This window comes from Carcharhinus amblyrhynchos, chromosome 3, assembly GCF_965287045.1.
Source record: "Carcharhinus amblyrhynchos chromosome 3, sCarAmb.v2.hapA, whole genome shotgun sequence".
Taxonomy (NCBI): Eukaryota; Metazoa; Chordata; class Chondrichthyes; order Carcharhiniformes; family Carcharhinidae; genus Carcharhinus; species Carcharhinus amblyrhynchos.
The window spans coordinates 25,229,752-25,248,327 of NC_137326.1; the positions used below are offsets into that span (position 1 = coordinate 25,229,752).

An 18,576-nucleotide genomic window follows, 5' to 3' on the forward strand; every position below is an offset into this window, starting at 1 on the left:
GAATCTCATTTTAAGGGCTGGACTTTCCGGCCATGCTCGCCCCAAGGCAAGAAAATCCTGCCTGAGGGTAATGGACCTTTGCATTGTCCATATCCCGCCCACCACGATTCCCATGGCAGGCGAGATGGGTAAATTCTGCCCTAAGTGTTTGCAGCATTATATCAAGGGAACCAACTATTCAAGGGTCTCTGGCATCCCTTCATTGAAAATCAAGCCACCAATGCCATACAAAAACTTTATTGAGACAAAGCAAACAAATTATTTACAAGATTAACTTTTCAAAACATATGTTTCAGGCTGATGAAAAGTTAGACACAGCAAGTAGTAAACATTGTTTTTAAAAGTAAAATGGCACAACCCATGAACATAAGAGAATATCTTTGTTGATTTCTCTTTCGTCATCTAACAAAATCAAATTGAGTAACAACTTACTGGTAGACTGGCCATGAGTTTTCTCACAATTTGGACAGTGATAGATATCAATGTCTGGTGCCTCATCCTCTTCCACGCCAACACAGCTGTAATCATTTCAAATATAAAAGATGTGTTACATTTATGAGAAGCTGCATTTATTCTGAAACAACTAGTTGTCTATGAATGGCTTACTGTTTGTAACTTTTCATGTATTTAACATTCATGAAGCAATATTTTTAACTAAGATAAATTAACAACAGATTCAAAGTTTTTTAATATCATAAAAATACCTGGAAAAAAATTAAATATCTTAAGATTTTTTCCCCTTGACCCACCCACATGCTCCATCCCAACCCACTGCTAAAGGTTCACTACTATTTTCACAATTTCATATTTATTGAAAGAGTCAGCTACAGATCATGATGCATTTAGATGTAGGCAAAATGATACCAAGTCCTAGGTGATAGTGGGCATAAATTTTTCATCCTGAAATGGATCATCCACCACTTACAGGGCCCACCCAATTAACATTCCATTAATCTTATCTCTTTTGGAAAAGATGCCCATTGTTTCATCTCTCAATTTGCCACACAGTGTTTGTTAAGCATTGGAATAGAGAAGAGGAATAGCCATGCCATTCACTATTTTAATATTAAACAATGAAATGTTATTGCCATTCTAACTAGTACGAACAAAATTCTTTAGGAATTATTGAAAAAGAAAAATGCAAAAAATAAGGTATTCAATGTTATCCAGTGCCTCTACTTTCCCAGGAGGCTAAGGAAATTTGGCATGTCCACCATGACTTTCACCAGCAAATAGGCCTTCTTAAATCCACAAGATTCCATTCAGGTTTCCGAACATCCCCAGCCCATTGACAATAGGGATGAATAGTTTAACTGTAATTGAATGGAGATGTCACCTTCCCTGATAAATTTAGAAAGAGCAGCATGATGATGTTATCATGCCTGATAAGATAGATAACATACATCACGAAATTCAACACGTCTTCACCACTACCTAACAAAGGAGTCACTGGAATGCCAGTCTTCCCCCATCAAGAAATCTACAACAAATCAAATCAAAGGTTTGAAATGGAGACTGTCCCAATTTAAGCAATGCCAGATTCGGATTCAAAGATGCTGGATTCAAGGTCAAAAGGGTACGTTTCCAGGTGATCTTTGCGGAATTTTACAGATGAACTATACAAAGCATCCTTTCCAATGTATTACAGCTTGATTATAGCTCCCGTCCTGACCAAGGCCGCAAGAAACTACAAAGGGTCATGAACGAAGTCCAGTCCGTTACTCAAACCAGTCTCCCACCTATTGACTCTGTCTACACTTTCCGCTGCATTGGAAAAGCAGTTAACATAATCAAGGACCCCGCACACCCCTTTAAGCTCTCTTCCACCTTCTTCTGTTAAGTAAAAGATACAAAAGTCTGAGATCATGTACCAACCAACCCAAGAACAGTATCTTTCCTACTGCCAACTTTTGAACAGCCCTACTTTAGATTAGGTTTATCTTTCTCTACACTCTAGCTGTGACAGTAACATTACATTCTGCACGCTCTCCTTTCCTTCTCCCCTATGAACTTGACAAATGGTACGCTTTGTCTATATAGCACACAAGAAACAAATACTTTTCAGTCACTTCATTGCACTGTTAAAGTAAGCTGACTTGTGATTAATAAATAAATTTTAAACTTCTTTCACTGTATCCCAATATATGCAACAATAATAAATCAATTCCAAACAAATATAATGTCGTCTCAGAGATAAGCTAATAAGGGCAAACATTTAGTTTGAAACATCTAGTGGGTATTAAGAATTCTGACCTAGTTTGGACTAAGAGGGGTTGTTATTATTCCAAATATTCAGGAAAGTGTGATGCCCAGAATTTTAGCTACTATTAAAATGTAGACCAATACCATCTCAAATTCAAATGAACTGATTTATTTTTCTTTTCCGGCTCCAATTACTCAAAGCCTGCTGAAGACATTATGCCCTCTGTAACAAAAATTCCACAATAACGTACTCAAGCAGCTGTTTCTTCTTTTTTAGAATCCTTCAATGCTTGCTTCCCCCCGCCCCTCCGAAATTTGATACCTTGTCAACCACTATTGCATCATCTAGGAATCCATAACTCATGCATGCACATTAGCTTACTAATATTCACTGCCATTCACCCATTACAATTATCACAACCAGCTCAATTCTTCCCTTACCCAATGCTCACGTGTGCATTAATCCAATGCTGATCAGAAGTGGGAATCCTGACTGGTTTCCTGCTCTCTAATCCAGAATTGCAAAAGTCAATTTTAACGTCCACTACTCTGGTTAAAATTGTCATCGCTCTCAACCCTAACCAGGACTCAAACCAGTGCTCTTCCTGAGATAGGTACTCATTAGAAAAATTCTATAAACCAATGCCGGTGAGCCAGAAATCTTCACATATATGTGAGCCCAAACAGCAAGTACAATTTTATGCATGTGCCAAACAAAAATTATTAACCCATTATCAGTTAAGAGAAAAACAGGTAATTCTCTTTTCCTGTTAATGCGTTTACATTGCTGCTCCAAGTGTGCCTGATATCAGCACAGACGAGGAATTAAAGATTCTTGGTCTACAGTTTCAGCAAGCAGTGCATTTAGTTATACAATTTTTAAGATTTCAAGAAGAAATGCATGACTGGAGCTGCCATGCTAAATTCAAAGCTTCCAGAAGTGATCGAGAGGAAAAAAACTGTCCTTTCTGCCCACAGAAATGAACGTGGGATTTTGCAAACCTTACAAATATTTACAGATGAAACTAATTCAACAAGACTAACAACTGAAATTTCGGAATGGAACTGGAAAAAGACAGGCTTCTTTCCAGTTATGAATTCAATTACACTCTCGACAAGATGAAGCTTACTGGCTCTCCAATTAGCCGTTCCATTAGTTAACAAAGTATGTACAACTTAAAAGGAAAAGTAGAAGTAGATAGGCTTGGAGTTTAAATAATAACTTCAAAAATGTGGCAAAAAGTTGAAAAAAACTGAAATAAAAAAAGACATAGTATTGCAAGTCCTACAGAGGCAGAGAAAACAGAAATGCAGAAGTAATTCTAAACATATATCAATGGGTCAACCACAGTTAGAATATCATGTCCGATTGTGGGTTCCCCACTTTAGAAAGGATATTAAGGACATGGTGGTTTTTGATAAGAGAGGGGATTAAGGGTTATGGGGAGAGGGCGGGAAAGTGGAACTGATCCACGACAGATCAGCCATGATCTTATTGAATGGCGGGGCAGGCTCGAAGGGCTAGATGGCCTACTCCTGCTCCTATTTCTTATGTTCTTATGTTCTAAAGCATGTCACTAAGATTGGGCACTTAAACATCAGGAGAAACTTAAAATCGGAGCTCTTTTCATAAGAATGGAGAAGGCGAAAATGAGAGCTGATAATGTGATTAATAATTATGATGGGCTTTGATAAGATAAAGAGAGAAGAACTAATGTCAGTGGTTGGTGAGTCAGTAAGCAGAGGTCACAAATTTAAGATCGTCAAAAAAGATAACAGAAGACGCTAATAGAAATTCTTCAACTCAGAAGGTAATTGTAATTTCATTCCAAAAGAACATGAGAAACAGAATCCAAATTTCTTCTCAAAGGGAAGTAGAAAGATATTTGAAAATATTCTAAAAGGTGCCAGGGAATCGGCAGTTCTGTCAGAAAGCTAGCACACTCATGATGGACTGAATGGCTTCCTCTGGCGCTGTAAAACAATGTCATGTAAAGACTTCAGGGACACTAATAAGGAAACTAAAATCCTACTCAAGATGTTAGTCTTTAGCCTTCAGAAACTACCGAAATTGGGGAGTTTTAGGGGAATTTCAGTAACTTCATTGCAGGTCTAATGTAACCTTACTTGTGACTAATAAATAAACTTTTACTTTATTTTAAATTGTTTTTTCTGGCCTGTAAAAATATTTTTTGACAACATGACAATAAGAAATACTTACTTAATGTTTTAGACATGGGCCTTACTGTGGATTCTAATTAAACAGGCACAATTACTTCCTTTTAGATCTCTTTTTAGAACAACTGGCTATTTTTGCAACAGATTGGAGGATTGCCTCATGCTGTCTCACCCAAGACAATAATTGCCAATAAACAGTAGTGACTTTAGAAGTTTATTTATTATGTGCCCCCACAAAAAAAAATTTCATGTAATCTCGAACGTACTTAATGGAAAAACACAATCACAAATACCTGCACGTCTTGTTACCAAATATTTAGACAACTTTTTAATTCATTGCTTAGATTTTTTTATTTTTAAAAGCCTAATTCAAAAAGTACACATACTTGTGGGAGCACTGAGCTCACATTCAAAACCTGCACTTGCAATGCTTTTTAAAGCCTGAGAAATCAGCATATGCATAAACAGCAGGAATTAAAAATGGGTAAACTTAACATTTTTTTCATATGTCGGACAATGGCAAGGTTAACATTTATTGCTCATCTCTAATACTCTCGAGAAGATGATGGTGAGCCACCTTCATCAACCACAACATACTGTGCACTGCAGATACTCCCAACGTCATTAGGGACGGAGTTTCAGAATCTTGATCAAGTGACAGTGAAGAAGCGATGATATGCAACAAGTCAAGATGGTGTGTAAATTTGAAAAGCTGGCGTTGAAATTCTCAATTAACTCTTGCTCCGGCATTGTGCAAGCCTTGATGTGCTATTGCTGTACATCTTGTAAGTGGTACATATTGCTGCCGTTGTGCATTGGTAGTGAAGGAAGTGAATGTTTGAGGTTTTGAATAGGGCCCCAGTCCAGAGGATGCCTTGTCCTGGATGGTGTAAAGCTTCTTACAGTATTGTTGGGGCTGCACACATGGAATGTATTCCATCACACACAAAAACAGAAAATGCTGGAAAATCTCAGCAGGTCTGACAGCATCTGTGGGGAGAGAATAGAGCCAACGTTTCAAGTCTAGATGACCCTTCGTCAGAGCTGTTACAGCACTGGTCCAGTTAAATTTCTAGTCAGTGTTGAAGCCCAGAATACCGCCACTGGAGAATTCAGCAATATGTTGATGCCGGAGGGACTGAAACGAATAGCCTCATACATCGACAACAATCTTCCTTTTTCTAAATTTGACTCCAGCCAGTGGAGAGATTTTCCTGATCCCTAGTGACTTAAATTTCGTTGGGGCTCCTCAACAGCACACTGAATCAAACGCTGCCTTGATGTCAAGGGCCATCACTTTCAAATCAAGAATTCAGCTCCTATGCCCCTGTTCACACTAAGGGTGTAACAAAGTATGGGTGGCACAGTGGCATGCACTGCTGCCTCACAGTATCAGGGGCCTGGGCTCGATTCCCTGGCTTGGGCCACTGTCTGTTTGTAGTTTGTATGTTCTCCCCGTGTCTGCATGGCCTCTGGGTGCCCCAATTTCTCCTCCCACAGTCCGAAAGATGTGCTGGTTAGGTGCATTGGCCATGCCACATCTCCCTCAGTGTACCCGAACAGGCGCCCGACTGTGGCAACTAGGGGACTTTTACAGTAACTTTGTTGCAGTGTTAATGTGAGCCTACTTGTGACACTAATAAATAAACATTATTTTAAGGTATAATATAGTAGGGGGTATTAAATAGGGTCAGAGCCTCAGGAGACACCGGAAATGCAGACTTATATGTTAACGTTTTTGTCTTTTTATTCCGCAGGTGGAGGTCCACCTTGTTGTCAAACAAGGGGCATGCACACGGTGGGTTGTGCGTGGGCTGCTCTTGGAGGTTCCGGGAGTGGCCTAGTACTTCGTGTCGGTGTGTGTGCTTGATCCTGGACCGGTAGACGGGCGCAGCAATAGCTCAGTGACTAGCACTGCTAGCTGTGCAGATACATGGATTTGGGCCTGTGTCTGTGGGAGTTTGCGCATTCTCCCTGTGGTTGCGTGGGTTTCCTCCGGGCGCTCCGGTTTCCTCCCACACCCCAAAGATGTGCTCTTAGGCTGATTGGTTTTACCAAATTGACACTATTCTCCCCTGAATCTGGCTAAGTTAGGGGTTCCACTCGCAGACACGCAGGGCAGGGCAGGTGTAGGAGGATGCGGCAGCGCGGACTCGTTGAGCCGAAGGGCCTGTTTCCCGTGCTGGGTTGTTCTTTGTTCTTTGTAATATCAGGTGCCCCTTGACCCAAACTTGACATTGGTGAGGTTATTGCTGGGTATATGCAGTTTGATAGTTCTTTGCTGAGGATTGAGAGTATATGGATGGTGCAGTAATTGACTAAACTGGATTTTTCCTACTTCTGATAAACAGGACATAGCTGGGCAATTTTCCATTTAGTCCAGTAGGTCCTAAAGTTGTAACTTGGCCAGAGGCAGGGCTATTGTTGAGCATAAGTTACCAGCAGTCCAGCTGGAATATTGTTGAGACCCATAGGCTTTGCAACAGAAATGTGAAAGATAAACTTTTTTTAATTTTAAGTATACTTGCATGATATCTCTAACAGCATCCAAGTATTTTGGCTTCATGGGCCACAACCAGTGAATAATAAATATAAAAAGTTAGAAATGGCTGCCTGAATTTCAAGATCATTTTGTCAAGACCATGCCTGCCAAAGGTGACAATGGTTAGCATAGCTGCCTCTCAGTGCCAGGGACCTCAGGTTTGATTCCAACCTTGCGTATCTGTGTGGAATTTGCACGTTCTCCCCATGTCTGTGTGGGTTTCCTCTGGGTGCTCCACTTTCCTCCCACAGGTTAAGTGGATTGTCCATGCCAAATTGTTGGCCTTTAGTGTCCAAAGGTGTGTAGGTTTGGTGGATCAGCATAGTAACCATAGTGGGCAGAGTTACAGGGATAGGGCTAGGAAGGCAGGGGAAGGGGGGATGCTCTTTCAGAAAGTTGGTGCAGACTCAATGGGCCGAATGGCCTCCTTCTGCACTGTAGGGATTCTATGGTTTTATGATGGCTTTTATGAGTCCACCAGTTTTAATTTAAATATCTCGGGCCTAAGGCTATCACGTTGAATAACAGTCAGTCACAATGCATTTCATCCTTACTGAGGCCCACAACTGGATTGAACAGCATCTCTTCTACTATTCACTCTGACATTAGAACTGGCTACCCAGAGGGTCAGAAGGATCAACTCCAAAATGTACTAAACATTTCTCGAGGTAAAGTAATTATAATGTAACCTTTACTTGAGTTTCCCTTTCTGAGCTAACATACATTTTGAATAATGCAGTACTTTAAGTTATATAGTGATTTTTCCTCATCAGTGTTGGTTCCCAACAGCAACCTACAAACTGTTAAAATGCCATGACGATACCATTCAAAAAATTATATGAACTGAGAAATGGTTGCAGTATTCCCAACACATGGTTGAGCTAATAAAGTAGCAAAGTATAAGCTGATGTTTCTATAGTTCTTGGGGTGAAAGGGATCGAAGGATGTGGGGGGGATCAGGATATTGAGTTTGATGACCAACCATGATCATAATGGCAGAACAGGTTCGAAAGGCCGAATGGCCTACTCCTGCTTCTAGTTTCTACAAACTAATGTACTAGCTTTATCAATCAACCTTTTCGTTGTATTAGCAAGTTTCTTGTAGTAAGGTTCTCAATAAGTCAGAGATTTCACTGCTGGGGTAGGAAAATGGATGCAAAATGCATAACTCCAATAAAAGTATCTAGAGAAGTTTTAAGGAATCACCACACAGATAATGTACTAAATATTTTTGATCAGTTGCTTTAAATTGAATAACATTTTCTTCACCCACTGTAAACAGATAAATATATAAACTGTTCTTGTCATACAACATAAGCAGCACATAAGCTAATCTCCGTCTGTGACACAGATGGGACCGTTTTACTATTGCTGCCCATGTGTTTCGTGTATGAATATTACATTTACGATGGTTAAAAAGCAGTACATTTCTCTGCAACAGTATCAGAACATCATAGAATTCCTGCCAAGCAGGAGGAGGCCATTCAGCCCATCAAGTCTACATCAACTCTCTGTCAGAGCATCATTTTACCCAAGCCCACCCCCTGTCCTATCCTCACAACCTCACACATTTATCCTGCTAATCCCCCTAATCTACATATCTTTGGAAACTAAGGGTCAATTCAGCATGGCCAATCCACCTAACCTGCACATCTTTGGACACTAAATGGTAATTTAGCACAGCCAATCCACCTAACCTGCACATCTTTGGACACTAAATGGTAATTTAGCACAGCCAATCCACCTGACCTGCACATCTTTGGATATTAAGGAGCAATTCAGCATTCCCAATGCATCTAACCTGCATATCTTTGGACACTAAGGAACAATTTAGCATTGCCAATGCACCTAACCTGCACATTTTTGGATACTAAGGGGCAATTTAGTAAGGCCAATCCACCTAACCCACACATCTTTGGATACTAGGGACAATTTAGCATGGTCAATCCACCTAACCCACACATCTTTGGACTGTCAATAAAAGGTATTGCTTCGAAAAACAGTTAAATTCAAGATTTTAATTCAGAAATTTTCTCCAAACCTGAATAAACTAAGCAAGCTACCCCTTCTCTGGGTCTTCATATTCTAGATTCCTTACCCAGGGAAAATAACAGCTCTGTCACTGCCCTGTCAGAGTATGGTACACTATCTTTTTCATCCCATTGGAAAGTTCATGGCAGACACTGATGGCTACAGTGAAGAAAACTGGTCAAAAATAAGATTCATTTCTTGAAATTAATAATCTGTTAGATTGTATGCAGCATAAGCAGTCGGTAGAAATAGCAAACTTTGGGTTTCCTCCGGGAGCTCTTGTTTCCTCCCACAGTCCAAGGATGTGTAGGATAGTTGGATTGGTCATGCTAAATTGTCCCTTAGTGTCAGGGGAACTAGCTAGGATAAATGCATCAGGTTAAAGGGATAGAGTCTGGGTGGGATTGTGGTTGGTGCGGACGCGATGGGCCGAACTGCCTCTTTCTGCACTGTCGGATTCTATGATTCTATGATTCTATAACAGTTGTTCCAGAGCTTACACTTCTTATTTGGCTGTTTGTTTTGCAGTTCTAAGGAAAGTATAAATAAATGGAATGCAGCTGGCACAACCACCCTGAATGCATTACAAAACAGAACCAACACCATCCTGTAATTATCCTGTTAGACAGGGCAGCTGAACAGAATCATACAGATGCATGTTGGGATATTCGCCACACTCAGATTGCAGTATTCTAGGAGCTGCAATCATAGGTTTCAGCTGACAAATCGTAACTGTGAGAAGAACATTAACTCCAAAATTTGAATGGATAATGGTGCGTCCAGATCAAAAGGCTAGTGACTGTAGCCAAAGCTCCCAAAAATTCAACATGTTTCATATTTCACAACAATTTACACATTAATCTTTCATTTCTACCATATTACAAATCTCATTTTGAATATCAGAAATTACATTTACCGAGAAAATGATCAGCAGATATGTTGACGGGTTGGGTTTTAATTTTGGTAGAATTTCATGAGTCTGTATTGATATAATTCAGTCAGGATAGTTACAATGTTGTCAACTGCTTTACTTTAGGTGCGCAAAATGTGATTTGTTGAACAATATAACAGAAAACATGCCTAATGATATATAATATCCAGGAGGAAATAGCAGTTCAGATCAGTATTTTCATCTTCCCATTTTACTGGTATTCCATAGAAACCCGACAGTGCAGAAGAGGCCATTTGGCCCATCACATCTGCACCAACAACAATTCCACCCCACACCTATCGCACCGCCCCCACACATTTACCCTGCTAATCCCTCCAACCTACACATCCCAGGACACTAAGGGCAATCAACCTAACCCACACATCTTTGGACTTCCATTTTGAAGTATACCAGACCCATTTGGTCTTATTTCCCCATTTTACAGGTGTTCCATTTTAAAGGATACAAGACCAGTATTTTTATTTCCCTGTTTTACTGTTTTTTTCCCTTCTGGGTAAATATAAAATGGATGTCCCAAAAGAAGGATTACAAATTCACAATGAAATCAATTTTTCCACATGACCAAGTCCAACACATACCATTGTAAAGAATAATGTTGGCCTCATATCATGCCAGGCACTATTGTTGCAAGTTCCACTGTGCACCTTTTTCATTCCTTCCAGTGTGAGTTGCACTTTGTTTTTTGCATACAGAATGGTGCGCCACTCCTGACTACATACTGTCACAATGAGGTGACTTGTGCAGGAGTGATATTAATCTGTCATTTCACCAGCTGACCAAACTATAAAGGACTTTTTAAAGACAAGAAAATACACTGACTAATGATGGTTGCCACAAGTCACCTGATATCTGATATTGCCAATGATCTGTTTCCGGAAAGTTCCAATATGGAAAATTAGTCAGATACGCGAGCACATCCTTATCTGAAAATTCACACCTGAGTATGTCAAGCGGGGCAGACAGAAATATTCTGGGCATAGCATTTACATTTCTATAAAACTACGTCCTCAGCAGAGACAGATGGTATAAGGAGATATGTCTCATTAAAATGTTTAATAATTCATTCAGGATTTAATGGCTGGAACATTACAGAATTTAGTCACCCACCTCCTCTGCCTCCCAGCATGCCCCACAGTCATGAAATGAAAGCACCATCAGTTTTGATATCAGATAAGGAAACACGTTCTGAAATCATTATGGGAGAGGTGGGGATACGTGACCGAAGCAATCATCTTGAAATCTCTTTAATACAGCATGCAAGCTGTGAACAGTGAGTTGTCCCACCCATTGTCTCTGGACATTGCAGTTGCACAGCCATCAACTCAACTCTTGGAACCTAAATGAACTTGGAGTCAGCACTGACATTCAATTTGGCTAAGGGCTTAACTACCTAGTGTAATTGGACATACGTGTGCGTGTGTTGCAAAATTTCGAGAAGCGTGGGTGTACCTTTTTAAAGATTTTGCCTTCTTCACCTGGATGGATTTTTAACTCAGTAAAAACTAAACACTTTTTGTTTTAAACCTCAAGAAAGCCAGTCAGACTCATTCATTTGCAGTCAGTATGTAAGTAGTTAAATGCAGGCATTAAGTAAAAACTTTTGTCCTTCTAATAACTTCACAAAACCTGCTACAGTCAGACTCTGTGGTGTTCTGGTCACCACACAACTAGAAGGATGTGGAAGCTTTGCAGAGAATGCGAAGAAGGTCCACCAGGATGTTGCCTGGTTGAGGGTGTTGGCTATGAGGAGAGGTTGAATAAAATTGGATTGTTTTCATTGGAAAGACAGAGGTAAGGGGAGACCTGATAGAGGTCTACAAAATTATGAGAGGCATAGACAGGGCGGATAATCAGAGGCTTTTTCCCCAGAATGGAAGTGTCAATTACAAGGGGCACAGGTTCAAACTAAGTGGGGGAAAGTTTAAGGGAACTGTGTGAGAGAAGTTTTTCATGCAGAGAGTGGTGGGTGCCTGGAATGCACTGTCAGAGGAGGTGGTGGAAATGGCACATTAACAACATTTAAGATGGGTTCATGAGTAGGGAGGGAATAGGGAAATACAGACTGAGTAAGGGCAGAGGGTGTTTTTTAGTTTAGTTAGGGCATCATGATCGGCAAGAGGTAGGAGGACCGAAGGGCCTGTCCCTATACTGCACCTCTCTATGTTCTTTGAGCTGGAGTCACTTTTTTAACCCTCCTCACGTGACCGTAACAATACACGTCCAAGACACAAAGGCCAGAAATTTCCAGCTGTTTATGTACTCCTGCTAGGGGGTTTCTTGGTAGCCGGGAGCTCCCACTGACAGTGGTGGGACCAGAAAATCCTGTCACCAGCTAATGGAGCGCACCTCCCGCTGCAAGGAAGACGCCACAGGAAGCCAGAGAATCCCACTCAAACTATCCGATTTTACAGATATTATCATTGACATGACTGGAGGAAGTCATCATTCATTCAGGGTCTGCAGAATTGAGTAAGTTTATTCATCAACAGCAAGGCCTCCCTCATTTAAATTGTGTGAATTCAGTGACTGACCATAGTAGCATGCAATCGTGAATCAATAAAAAAAAGAAACATTTTAGTGAAAACATAGACATCTACTTTAACAGATAAAAGCAAATTCCCCCTGCCTCCCCCCACCCCCAACTCTGAGTTCTTCACTGGACACAAAACTAAAATGAACCTTTCGAGGACAATCTAGTTAACCCTCCCCTGTGGAAGAATAGTCAATCTGCCAATGATCTTTTCCAATTTCCAATATTATTTACTCAGATTAATCCTCTAACCCAAAAAACAGAATGTTTTGTGCTGTATGTCTTATTCCTACACTATCCCTTGGGATAGAGGATGCTATCCTTGCACTCTGATTTGATGGATTCAAGTCCAATGCATGATCAGCAGACCCTGCCTTATGCAAGCTGAGTGGCCAACAACAACAGGGACAAAGTAGAAAGGGTCAAGAGCTTCACGTTTGTAGCTCACCAACAACATGTCCTGATCCCCCCACACCAACACTATAGTTAAGAAAGCCCATCAATGCCTCTACCTTCTCAAAAGACTAAGGAAATTCAGCATGTCAGCTACGACTCTCACCAACTTTTATTGATGCGCCATAGAAAGCATTCTTTCTGGTTGAATCACAGCTTAGTATGGCTCCTGTTCTGTTCAAGGAACTACAAAAGGTCATGAATGTAGCCCAATCCATCACACAAACCAGCCTCCCATCCACTGACTCTGTCTACACTTCCTGCTGCCTCAGCAAAGCAGCCAGCATAATTAAGGACCCCACGCACCCCAGACATTCTCTCCTTCACCTCCTTCCTTCGAAAGAATGATACAAAAGGCTGAGGTCACGTACCAACTGACTCAAGAACAACTTCTTCCCTGCTGCTGTCAGAATTTGAATGGACTTACCTTGCAAATAAGTTGATCTTTCGCTACACCCGACCTATGACTGTAACACTACATTCTGCACTCTCTCATTTCCTTCTCAAAGAATGGTATGTTTTGTCTGTATAGCGCACAAGAAACAATATTTTTCACTACATGTTAATACATGTGACAATAATAAATCAAATCAAATCAACTTGGGATTTCCTGGGGCATCCCACATTTGAGATGTTCATCTGCATCTGGTCCACCAGCCCTCTTGCCAAATCCCATCCTCCTCTGATATTCTCGCAACCGGATACCAGAGCATGCCTTAATTTATTTCCCAAGATTTGCATGCAAGGTATGAGGTGCATGAAGGAGGGAAGAATACCCATTAGGAACTGCACAGAACTTGATTAAACCCCTTTCATCTGGCTACTGAAACACAGACATGCAAATATACAATGAGAAACCAAGGCAATGAAACACAGCTACAGATATGTGGCGAGGAGTATTGTATATTTTGAGGTTTTTTGATCATTTTCTGACAGATAAAAGATTGGGAAATAGAGCTGCATTCACACTAGTTTTAAAAGGAGGCAGAAGGTGTTGGGATACAACAACAAACTAAGTCATGATGCTGCTTCCCCCCAAGATAGTGAATGATAAGCAATACATTTTAATTTGTTTCCCCACATCTTGCACCCACAGTAATTTTCCTGCCCCACCCACTATAGGAATCATTGTTGGGGAGGGGGGGGGTGGCAGCTGGTGGTGGTGGTGTCATCCATCTTGGCTGGGATTTTCCAGTTTTGGGATGAGCACAGCTGTAATATCCCGCCCCACGTTGGGTCATCTCTTAACAGAATATTATGGAAAGCCTTTCCTTCTGCCTTTGAACACAGGATAGGTTTATGGACGAAATGGGATTGGTTTAGATTAGTGGGTTAGTGTTGTTTTTTTTTAAAAGCTGGTCGGCGCAACATCGTGGGCCGAAGGGCCTGTTCTGCGCTGTAATGTTCTATGTTCACACAGGCACAGGCAGGGTTTAAAATAGAAAACTGTGAAGGAAAGCTTTAGCCAGGGTCAAAACGAGAACACAAAAGAACAGTTCACAGTTACTTTAAGTCAAGCAAGATAACCAATGATGTGGGGAAAAGTTTCATTTCATTATTTGGGTATTATTAAATGAGGGCACTTTCTACTGATTAAAATCACTGAGTTGGATCTATTGCTATGTGTTTCCATTCGCGGTTTATGTCTGGCATTGTCTCACCAGGTCTGTTCTCAATCCACTTTCAAAAAGATTGAAGAAGCAAACACACAAATAACATGTCTATCCAGTTAATGTTAAAAATGCATGGATTTCCTGCTTTATATAAAAGATGAACTTCCATCTACAAACAGCTTTTAAGTCAATTAAAATAAAATGATGTACCAGAAGAACTTTTTCAGATGATCGCCAAGCCCCACTACAATTCTTGAATACTTGAGAGAAAAATTAGAATATCAGGTAGTGACTGGGAAAATTGAAGATGGGGGAGCAAGAGGAAAACTAAGGAGGAAATATACCAACCATTTAAGAAGCAGAACATATATAAGATTTGAGAAGAACACCCAAAATGTTGGCTGCTATTAAGGACCATGAAAATTGGAGAGTCATGATAGCCAATGTAAAACATGGCACCTGTAGAGGAAGAGGCTCCTTGGTCAAATAATGTGGATAACTATACCTCTCCCATTTAATAGCATCTGTACTCTAATATTCTTACCATGTAATTTAAGAGAAACCTATACAAATCTTGGAAGAAAAATAAAAGTATGTGGAATTATTACAACAACTCCAAAAGTCACCATTTTTAAGATACCATATTTTTAAGAGACCATATTTTAAGTTACATCTTCATAACTACCTTGACATTTGTTACAGCATGTATTTATTAAGCACTACTTAAGTAGTGGGTCAGGATATCTTGTAGCGCAGTGGATAGCTTCCCTTCCTCTGAACCAGAAGCTCAGGGTTTGAGCCCACCTCAGGATTTGATGACCAAAGAAAGTGCATTCATAACTCAGTCAAACAAGTTCACCGTCAGCTTGAAAATCCTTGCAACAAGCCAATGACTGGCAGTAATAGCAGAAGAGACTCCTGGTCAGCCACACTTGATATGCAGTGGTACCCCTCAAACTATAGGCCTTTGGTGACAGATCGGTGACCTGTTTCAGGAATTACTAGCTATGGAAACAGACAAAGGACTGCCATAGTGCACCACTAGGTGTGGGAAGAGAATTGGAAGTGGTAGGTCTCCATCACATTCAGTCAAATTTCCTTCAGATTTTGCCTGTCTCTCCTTCTGAACCTCTATAATCCTGTTGTACTTCAATTTCTCAACTGATGCCTCTCTATGTCTGTAGTTCTCAATCATAGAAGCGACGGCACTTTGGCCCAATCTGGTCCACACTGACCAAAATGCCCACCTAAGTTGATCCCATTTGATAATGTATTTATCTGTGTATCTTGCTCCAGCAATGACCTATCGATGCCTCATCTCTAATAAGTTTCGATGGTTACTGAATCATCTTTCTTTCCCATAATTTACCCCCGTCCTGTTCTGTCCCTGTCCCACGTCACTAAGGACCCTTCCTTTCCTCGAGATCTGCTCCAAATCTATTCTGACCATGGTGTGTGTGTGTGTGTGTGTGTGTGTGTGTGTGTGTGTGTGTGTGTGTGTGTGTGTGTGTGTGAGACATAGAGAGTGAGACATTGAAAGAAACTGGCGGATAATTGGTTGGAATAGGCATTGAACAGTAGAGAAATTAAACTGGGTAAAGAGAAGCAGAGATGAAGCTAAAGCTGATGGAAAAAAACAGGGGCAGAGGGGAAGATATCGCTCTGAAAAATTTAAATGGTATTTAGAAGAGATAGGCATTGAGAAGTGTGAACTGCAACAGGGTTGGGCAGTGGTGCAAAGGCAAGGTTAAAGCTGGAGAAGGAGTCACAGTCCACGGTAGAGAAAGCTAAAGGAGGAATAGGATCAGGTGAAATATCAACAGACCCTCCAAAAGATTACATGGTGAGCAGGAGAGAAGGGGAAGTGAGTTATGCAACAAAGCAAAGGCTAGGTTGGAGCCAGAGAAATGAAGATCAGCCAAATGAGAAATTTCAGGAACAGACGTAGAGATGTGGGGAGCTGGAGAGCAGAACAGAGCCAAAATACAAGGGGAGACATAAACTGAGTAATAGGCTGTCAGGAACAGGGCAAGGTGGCTGTGAATTAAATTGAATTAATTAAATAATTACATAAATAGGTAGCAAATAAATTCATTTAATTAATGGCACCAAGTATAAAAGTCTGAAATACTGGATGCATTTGGATCAGTGTCTGGATTTATAGCGAAGGCAGCTGAGAGACATAAATTAGTAAGTGGCAGAACAACTAGTGTTTCAAAGTGATGTCAACAGTAGTTTCAGCATTACCCATTAAAAGTAACGTAAGCAGGCACTACTCACACATTACAATGACATTAGCCAAATGTTACCAACTAACTAATCATTCCACAGAATCTGCGACAATGAAATGGGGGAATTTTCACAACTTTAGAAACGCAGGACGGGATTTTCTAGCCGGACACACCCCAAGATCAGAAATTCGCGTCCGAGGTCAATGAACCTTTGCATGGTCTGCCCCCCGCCCGCTACGATTCCCCTGGCGGGCATGACAAGAAAGTTCTGCCTATAGTAAATTTACAGCACATGATGAGGTCGTTCAGCCCATCAAGTCTGTGCCAGATGATAAATCATTTTCCAGCCTAATCCCATTTTTCAGTTCTTGGTCCATAATCCTGCAGATTATGGCACTTCAAAGGTATATCCAGGTCATTATTAGTCAATCATCTATAATTTTGCAACCAACAGAGTAGCACGGAACACCTTGTCTTAGCCAAGCAAACTACACCACAAGATTTCAGTTAAAAAAAACTCAAACTTTACTGAATGTAGAACAAATTAAACAAAGCAAATGCAATTAAGTTAATGCTAGAGCTTCTACCAATATAGGTCAGACCATTGGGCTTACTTCTTACTTCCCCAAGAATTCTGTCATATATTCTTAAAGTTATTTACTTCTATAGGGAAAAAAACCATCAGCATTCTATGGTCCTCTAGAAACTATCTAATTCTCCTCAACTCCAGCTATTCTTAGAGGTAAAACTTTCATTCACCATCTTTTGACTATGGAAGCCTACTTCCCATATTCTTGTTACTTTTCCAATGCTTGAAAGCAAATCTGTCAGTTGTTTCCTTTGCCACAAGACTCTGAGGACCACTGTACATTATTCCACTAGTTTCAAACTATGCAATTGTCCAGCTTCTGTTCCCTTACAAAATTCAAACTGAGATTAAGCCTCATTCGAAATTCCACATGGCGAATGATGAAGCTAATTTCTTAGTCTGCTTACAGTGCAGGTCTATCTAACTGTCATTTCAGTTTCTGTTTTCAGTTCAGTGGTGCATTGTTTCTCTTCCAAGCTGCTTTACAGCTCTATCTCTTCCTTATTCTGATATTTTAATAATATCCAAGCTTGTTTACCTTGCCCCAATTTTTACAGTTACAACTTTAATTCTCAAAACTACAAGTCATATTCTGAAACCCAAAGGTATAGTCTAAACTCATGAACTGTGAAATAGATATTCACTAGATAGACATAAGAATTAAGAATGAAAAGACTAAATACAAACACAGAATACATAAGATTTCCATACTGCACAGAACTAGCTAACCACTCAATGCATTGCATCAGGGAGGTGGTGGTGTACTGGTGTTGTCACTGGACTATTAATCTAGAGACTCAGGGTAATGCTCTGGGGACCAGGGTTTAAATCCCACTCCAGCAGACGGTGAAATTTGAATTCAATAAAAACTTGGAATTAAAAGTCCAGGTGACCATGAAACCATTGTCGTTTGTCATAAAGACTCATCTGGTTCACTAACATTCTTTAGGGAAGGAAATCTGCCATCCTTACTTGGTCTGGCCTACATGTGACTACAGATCCACAGCAATGTGGCTAACTCTTAACTGCCACTCAGTTCAATGGCAATTAGGGATGAGTAACAAATGCTGACCTTGCCAACAATGTCCATATCCCATGAAAGAATTAAAAAAAAGGTAAGTCACAATGAAGTGCATTCTTCAGATGCAGTAGGGTAAAAGAGCAGAGGACAATTGGACCTGAGCATGCAGGTGTAATTTAGTTTTATTCTTAAAGTAATAAATTGATTTTTTTTTAAATAATAAACTTGATTTTA

At 40.4% G+C, this 18,576-nt stretch overlaps 1 protein-coding gene across 2 annotated transcripts in view; it reads right to left on the reverse strand.

Annotated features, from left to right (window-relative positions):
* phf2 (PHD finger protein 2) overlaps positions 1-18,576 on the reverse strand; it is a 130,722-nt gene that overhangs the window by 84,229 nt on the left and 27,917 nt on the right. For both annotated transcript variants that reach the window (XM_080182329.1, XM_080182322.1), the window contains exon 2: positions 433-518. In XM_080182329.1, the coding sequence (XP_080038455.1) occupies positions 433-518 (86 nt within the window). The remainder of the gene's footprint in view (positions 1-432; positions 519-18,576) is intronic.